Here is a 7,524-nt window from a genome sequence, read left to right as displayed (position 1 = left end):
GGGGTTCTGGGGATATTTTGGGGTCCCAGGGGATTTTGGGGTCCCTGGGATACTTGGGGGTCCCTGGGGGTTTTTGGGGTGCCATGTGGGGATTTCGGGGTCCCGGGGATATTTGGAGTCCCTGGTGGGTTTTGGGGGTCCCGGGGATATTTCGGGCTCCTGTGGATATTTGGGATCCCTGGGTATTTAGGGGTCCCTGATGGCTTTTGGGCTCCTGGGGATATTTGGGGGTCCCTCGTGGGTTTCGGGGTCCCGGGGATATTTTGGGGCACCGCTGGGGATTTCGGAGTGCTGATGGGGATTTTGGGATCCGGTGGGTTTTGGGCTCCTGGGGGTATTTTGGGGTCCCGGGTGGGTTTTGGGGTCCCTGGTCATTTTGGGGTCCCTGTCCTGACTCACGGCGGGCTCGGCGCAGCAGCAGGCGCACTCGGCTGCCCCCCTGGCGGATCCTGGCCAGAGCCTGCGCGTGGCTCATGCCGGCCGTGGGAGCGCCGTTGATGGCCAGCAGCTCATCGCTGACCTGCCACCCCCAGAGTGACCCCAGTTAGGGACAGACCCCAAAATTAGTTATACTGACCCCAGAGTGACCCCAGTTAGGGACAGACCCCAAAATTAGTTATACTGACCCCACAGGGACCCCAGATTAGGGACAGACCCCAAAATTAGTTATACTGACCCCACAGGGACCCCAGATTAGGGACAGACCCCAAAATTAGTTATACTGACCCCACAGGGACCCCAGTTAGGGACAGACCCCAGAGAGTGACCCCAGGTTAGGGACAGACCCCAAAATTAGTTATACAGACCCCACAGGGACCCCAGATTAGGGACAGACCCCAGAGTGACCCCAGATTATGGACAGACCCCAGAGAGTGACCCCAGATTGGGCACAGACCCCAGAGTGACCCCAGGTTAGGGACACACCCCAAAATTAGTTATACTGACCCCAGAGTGACCCCAGATTAGGGACAGACCCCCAGAGTGACCCCAGGTTATGGACAGACCCCAGAGAGTGACCCCTAATTATATACTGACCCCAGAGTGACCCCAGGTTAGGGACAGACCCCAAAATTATACAGACCCCCAAAATTAGTTATACAGACCCCAGAGGGACCCAAGATTAGGGACAGACCCCAGAGAGTGACCCCAGATTGTACAGACCCCCCAGAGTGGCCCCAGATTAGGTACAGACCCCAGAGTGACCCCAAATTATATACTGACCCCAAAGAGTGACCCCAAATTATAGACACACCCCAGAGAGTGACCCCAGATTAGGGACAGACCCTCAGAGTGACCCCAAATTATATACAGACCCCCGGAGTCACCCCAAAATTATACAGACCCCAAAATTAGTTATACAGACCCCTGGAGTGACCCCCAAGGTTATACAGCCCCCCATGGACCCCCAAAATTACACACCCCAGAGACCCCAAATGACCCACCCAGCACCCCATAAACCCCCCCAGACCCCCATTTTCTCCAGGACCCCCCAGACCCCCCAGTCCTCACTGCCCCCTCCGATCCCATAGAGCCCCCAGACCCAAATCCTCCCCTTTCCCTGGTTCCCCCAGGACCCCCCTAGCCCCCCAGACCCCCATAACCTCCAAGTCCTCCACAGCCCCCACAGCCCCTAGACCCCCATTTCCCCACAGCCCCCAGTTCCCCATCTCCCCCAGAACCCTAAATTCTCCCCAGACCCCTATTTCCCCTGAGGACCACCAGAGCCCACTAGGATCCCCACAGCCCCAAACCCCCATTTCCCCCAAACCCCCATTTCCCCTATAGCCACTCAGCTCCCATCTCCCCATGTCCCCAGAGCCCCCAAACCCCCATTTCCTGCCAGACTCTTATCTCCCCCAATATCCCCATTTCCCCCAGGACCCCACAGCCCCCAAGCCCCCCATAGGCCCCACCCCCATATCCCCCACAACCCCAGACCCCCTCCTCCCAATTCCCCAGACCCCCTGGCCATTTCCCCAGAACCCCAAGTCCCCCAGACCCCATTTCCCCATAGCCCCCAGACCCCCATCACCCCCAGACCCCCATAGCCCCTCAGTTCCCCATTTCCCCCAGGATCCCCATTTCCCCTCCCAGACCCCATAGCCCTCAGACCCCCATAATTTCCCCATAATTAGCCCCCATTTCCCCCCCAGACCCCCAGACCCCCATAGCCCCCCAGGACCCCCATTTCTCCCCAGCCCCCATAATCCCCCATTTCCCCAGACCCCAAGCCCCCATTTCCCCAAGTCCCCACTTCCCCATAGCCGCTCAGCTCCCATCACCCCCAGACCCCCAGAGCCCCCAAACCCCCATTTCCCCACAGCCCCCAGACCCCCATAATGTCCCCTCATGACCCCATTCCCCATCCCCTTACCCCACCTCGCCCCAGACCCCAGAGCCCCCAAGCCCCCATTTCCAGCCAGACCCTTATTTCCCCAATATCCCCATTTCCCCAGGACCCCCACAGCCCCCAAGTGGGACCCCACAGCCCCCAAGCCCCCAAGCCCCCAAGTCCCCCGTTTCCCCCAGCCCCCATTTCCCCCAGACCCCCAAGCCCCCATTTCCCTCAAGTCCCCCAAGTTCCCCAGCCCCTATTTCCCCCAGTTTCCAGACCCCCATAGCCCACAGACCCCCATTTCCCCACAGACCCCCATTTCCTCCATAGCCCCCAGACCCCATTTCCCTGACCCCCATAGCCCCCAGACCCCCAAACCCCCATTTCCCTCAAGCCCCCCATTTCCCCCAGACCCCATAGCCCCCAGCCCCCCATCATTCCCCAAACCCATAATTTCCCCAAACCCCCACAATGTCCCCCCATTCCCCCATTCCCACCCCCCCGTACCTGGATGCAGCCGCACCTCTCGGCAGGTCCCCCCTGCCGCAATCCTCGCACGAAGACCCCCGAGGGACCTCCCTGCAGGCTGAACCCGAACCCTGCCGGGCCGCGGGGCAGCTCCACCCAGAACGGGGGGGAGGGCTGCAACCAGTACAGACCAGTATGGACCAGTACAGACCAGTACGGACCAGTTACACACCAGTGACACCCCCGAACCCTAACCCTGCCGGGCCACGGGGCAGCTCCACCCAGAACGGGGGGGAGGGCTGCAACCAGTATAGACCAGTACGGACCAGTACAGACCAGTATGGACCGGTACGGACCAGTATGGACTGGTATGGACCAGTATGGACCAGTTACACACCAGTTACACCCCTGAACCCGAACCCTGCCGGGCCGCGGGGCAGCTCCACTGAGAATGGAGCGGAGGCCTGAAACCAGTATGGACCAGTATAGACTGGTACAGACCAGTATAAACCAGTATGAACTAGTACAGACCAGTATAAACCAGTGTAAACCAGTTATACACCCAAAACCAGCCAGGCCGGGGGGAGCTCCACCGAGAATGGGGGGGAGTTCTGGAACCAGTACGAACCAGTATGGACCAGTATAGACCAGTTACACACCAGTAACACCCCTGAACCCGAACCCCGCCGGGCCGCGGGGGAGCTCCACTGAGAATGGAGCGGAGGCCTGAAACCAGTATGGACCAGTAAAAACCAGTATGGACCAGTATAAACCAGTATGGACTAGTATAAACCAGTATGGACCAGTATAGATCAGTACAGACCAGTATAAACCAGTATAAACCAATATAGAAGAGTACAGACCAGTTACAGGCCAGTTATACACCAGTTAGTTATACACCAGTAACACCAGTAACACCAGTGACACACCAGTAAACTCCCCAGTCCCTCCCAGTACAAACCAGTCCCTCCCAGTACAAACCAGTCCCTCCCAGTACAAACCAGTCCCTACCTGTGCCCAGCTCAGGTCTCTCCCAGCACTGCCCAACTGCAGCTGCTCACCTGGGGGAGAGGGAGGGGTGAGCCCAGTGCTCCCAGTATGGACCAGTAACACCCAGTGACCTCCCAGTAACCTCCCAGTGCTCCCAGTATGGACCAGTGACCTCCCAGTAACCTCCCAGTATGGACCAGTGACCTCCCAGTGCTCCCAGTATGGACCAGTAACCGCCCAGTAACCTCCCAGTAACCTCCCAGTGCTCCCAGTATGGACCAGTAACACCCAGTAGCCTCCCAGTAACACCCAGTAGCCTCCCAGTAACACCCAGTGCTCCCAATACGGACCAGTAAGCTCCCAGTAAGCTCCCAGTGCATCCCCATCCACTCAGCCCCCATCCCAGTGGCTCCCAGTTCCCTCCCAGTACAAACCAGTTCCCTTTTCTCCCCAAAATCCCCATTTTTCACCCTAAAACCACCACGAGTTTCCCTCCCAGTCCCTCCCAGTCCATCCCAGTCCCCTCCCAGTCCTTCCCCGTCCCCCCAAACTCCATCCCAGTCGCTCCCAGTTCCCCCAGTACCGCAGCTCAGCAGCTCTCGGGGCTCAGGCCCCACGAAGCTGGTGGCAGCCAAGGGCTGAGGGGGAGCAGCAGGGCCTGGGGGGAAACCAGTATAAACCAGTATAAACCAGTATAAACCAGTATAAACCAGTATAAACCAGTATGGACCCGTATAAACCAGTATAACACCAGTGCTCCCACTAATGCACCAGTATAACACCAGTATACCAGTGCTCCCAGTAACGCACCAGTGCTCCCAGTGTCACACCAGTGTCACACCAGTGCTCCCAGTTCCCATGCCAGTCCTTCCCAGTGCATCCCAGTGCTCCCAGTCCATTCCCAGTCCTTCCCAGTATGCCCTAATCATTCCCAGTCCCTCCCAGTCTCTCCCCCAGTCCCTCCCAGTACAAACCAGTTCCTCGTTTCTCCCCAAAATCCTTATTTTTCACCCTAAAGCCACCACGAGTTTCCCTCCCAGTTCCCTCCCAGTGCTCCCAGTTCATTCCCAGTGCTCCCAATCCCCTCCCAGTCCCCTCCCAGTACAAACCAGTTCCCCTTTTCTCCCCAAAATCCCCATTTTTCACCCTAAAACAACCGCGAGTTTCACCCCCCAGTCCCTCCCAGTCCATCCCAGTATAACCCAGTGCTCCCAGTTCATTCCCAGTGCTCCCAATCCTCCTCCCAATTCCCCCCCAGTTCCCTCCCAGTCCCTCCCAGTTCCCCCAAACTCCATCCCAGGTCCCTCCCAGTGCTCCCAGTGCCACACCGAGCCCCTCCCAGTCCCTCCCAGTCCCTCCCAATCCCTCCCAGTTCCCTCCCAGGTCCCTCCCAGTCCATTCCCAGTCCCTCCCAGTCCCTCCCAATCCCTCCCAGTACAAACCAGTCCCTCCCAGTTCCCTCCCAGTCCCTCCCAGTCTGTCTCACCCAGGCTCCTCAGCAGCAGCAGGAGGTCCCCGCGGCAGTTCCGGATCTCGGGGTCACTCTGAGGGTCACTCTGAGGGTCACTCTGAGGGTCACCGTGCTGTCCCCAGCTCCGGATCTCGGGGTCACTCTGAGGGTCACTCTGGTGTCCCCAGGGGGGGGGAGGGGCCGGCGGGGGAGGGCGAGAGTAGCGAAGGACACAGGAGCCACCGACCACGACCACCACACTGACTGCAGGTGGGGACAGGTGGGGACAGTCAGGGACACCCGGACAGGGACAGCCCGAGACTGGGGACAGCCTGAAATCGGGGGGACCACAAAACTGGGGACACCAAAATTGGGGACATCCCAAAACACAGGAGCCACCGACCACGACAACCACACTGACTGCAGGTGGGGACAGTTGGGGACAGTCAGGGACACCTGGACAGGGACAGCCCGAAATTGGGACATCCTAAAATCGGACACACCCCGAAACTGGGGACCCCAAAATTGAGACACCCCGAAATCAAGGACACTGAATTTGGGGAAACCCCAAAATTGGGGAAACCCCAAAACCGGGGACACCCAAAGATTGGGGACATCCCCAGGGGACATGGGGACACCGCCAGGGATTGGGAGAGACCAAAACAGGGACATCCCAAAACAGGGACAACCCAAAATTGGAACATCCTGAAACTGGGGATATCCTGAAAGGTCAGGGACACCCCAAAGGTGAGGGACACCCCAAAACCAGGACACCCCAAATCAGGGTCCCCACAGGCTCAGGTGACCCAAATCCCCAAATCTCTCCCCTCCCCCACTCACCGCTGGGCCCTGGAGCTCCATCGGGGGGTGGCATTGGGGCTGTGGGGAGAGCAGAGTGACCTGAGTGACCATGAGTGACCAGTGAGTGACCATCAGTGACCAGTGAGTGACCAGTGAGTGACCATCAGTGACCATCAGTGACCAGTGAGTGACCAGTGAGTGACCAGAGTGACCAGAGTGACCAGTGAGTGACCTGAGTGACCAGTGAGTGACCAGAGTGACCAGTGAGTGACCAGTGAGTGACCAGTGAGTGACCAGAGTGACCAGTGAGTGACCATCAGTGACCTGAGTGACCATGAGTGACCATGAGTGACCAGTGAGTGACCAGTGAGTGACCATGAGTGACCATGAGTGACCTGAGTGACCAGTGAGTGACCAGCGAGTGACCAGTGAGTGACCAGTGAGTGATCAGAGTGACCAGTGAGTGACCAGAGTGACCAATGAGTGACCAGAGAGTGACCAGTGACCAGTGAGTGACCATGAGTGACCAGTGAGTGACCAGAGTGACCAGTGAGTGACCATGAGTGACCAACTGACCAGTGAGTGACCAGTGAGTGACCAACTGACCAGTGAGTGACCATGAGTGACCAGTGAGTGACCATGAGTGACCAGTGAGTGACCAGTGAGTGACCATGAGTGACCAGTGAGTGACCATGAGTGACCAGTGCTCCCAGTAACTAACCAGTAACTGCCCAGTGCCTCCCAGTTCCCTCCCAGTTCGCCCCACACCATCCCAGTCCCTCCCAGTCCCTCCCAGTAACGATGTTATTCTCCCAGTTTCTCCCCAGTGCTCCCAGTACAACCTTCAACCCTCCCAGTATCCTCCCAGTGTCCCCAGTATGCTCCCAGCACCCTCCCAGCGCTCCCAGCATCACCCCAGTTCCTCCCAGTTTCCCCCAGTTCATCCCAGTATCACCCCAGTTCATCCCAGTTCCCCCCAGCATCCTCCCCAGTGCTCCCAGTCCATCCCACACCATCCCAGCTCCCTCCATCTCCCTCCCAGTCCCTCCCAGTCCCTCCCAGTCCATCCCAGTTCCCTCACCCCATCCCCCCACCCTGCCCCTCCCCCATACCGCCGCAGGTCGCCACGGCAACGGGCGCGAGGCCGAGCGGCGCGAGAACCAGCGGCAAGCCTTGACTGACGGGCGGCTCGGCCAATCAGCGGCCGCGCTGCCCGCGGGGGGGCGGGGCGAGCGGCGGCGGCGACACCGATTGGCGGGCGGCTCAGCCAATCAGCGGCCGCGGTTGCGGCGGGAAGGAGCGGCGGCCGGAAACTGCCGCAAGGGCTGCCGGGAGCTGTAGTCCGGCTGATTCCTTTTTCTTATCCCACAGCGCTCCGGCATCACCCAGAGGCGGGGGGCTCCGGGGGTGAGGGGCGGGCGGAAATTGCCGCAAGGGCTGCCGGGAGCTGTAGTCTGCCCCATCAATCTCGCCCACAAGT

General features: G+C 59.3%; 1 protein-coding gene across 1 annotated transcript; it reads right to left on the bottom strand.

Moving 5' to 3' along the window:
- Window positions 1–186: 186 nt before the first annotated feature.
- On the bottom strand, window positions 187–7,521 carry LOC146422545 (uncharacterized). The gene is made up of 8 exons (XM_085046210.1): window positions 7,157–7,521; window positions 6,084–6,122; window positions 5,280–5,507; window positions 4,377–4,451; window positions 3,785–3,864; window positions 2,843–2,977; window positions 396–520; window positions 187–214 (listed from the first exon to the last, which is right to left on the bottom strand). The coding sequence occupies exons 2-8, from the start codon at window positions 6,115–6,117 to the stop codon at window positions 187–189; spliced, it is 705 nt and encodes a 234-aa protein (XP_084902336.1). The 5' UTR covers window positions 6,118–6,122; window positions 7,157–7,521.
- Between the last annotated feature and the right edge of the window lie 3 nt (window positions 7,522–7,524).

This window comes from Lichenostomus cassidix, unplaced genomic scaffold (genome assembly GCF_008360975.1).
Source record: "Lichenostomus cassidix isolate B80296 unplaced genomic scaffold, HeHo_3.0 HiC_scaffold_40, whole genome shotgun sequence".
In the NCBI taxonomy this organism is placed as follows: domain Eukaryota; kingdom Metazoa; phylum Chordata; class Aves; order Passeriformes; family Meliphagidae; genus Lichenostomus; species Lichenostomus cassidix.
Note: the sequence above shows the minus strand (reverse complement) of the source record. Positions and strands in the feature narration are given on the sequence as shown.

Excerpts from the sequence above, each read along its gene's own strand:
- LOC146422545 (XM_085046210.1), bottom strand. The coding sequence starts at position 6,117 with ATGCCACCCCCCGATGGAGCTCCAGGGCCCAGCG. Across the intron at positions 5,508-6,083 it reads TGGAGCTCCAGGGCCCAGCG|TCAGTGTGGTGGTCGTGGTC; the intron begins GTGAGTGGGGGA and ends CCCCACCTGCAG. Across the intron at positions 3,865-4,376 it reads CCGAGAGCTGCTGAGCTGCG|GTGAGCAGCTGCAGTTGGGC; the intron begins GTACTGGGGGAA and ends CCTCTCCCCCAG.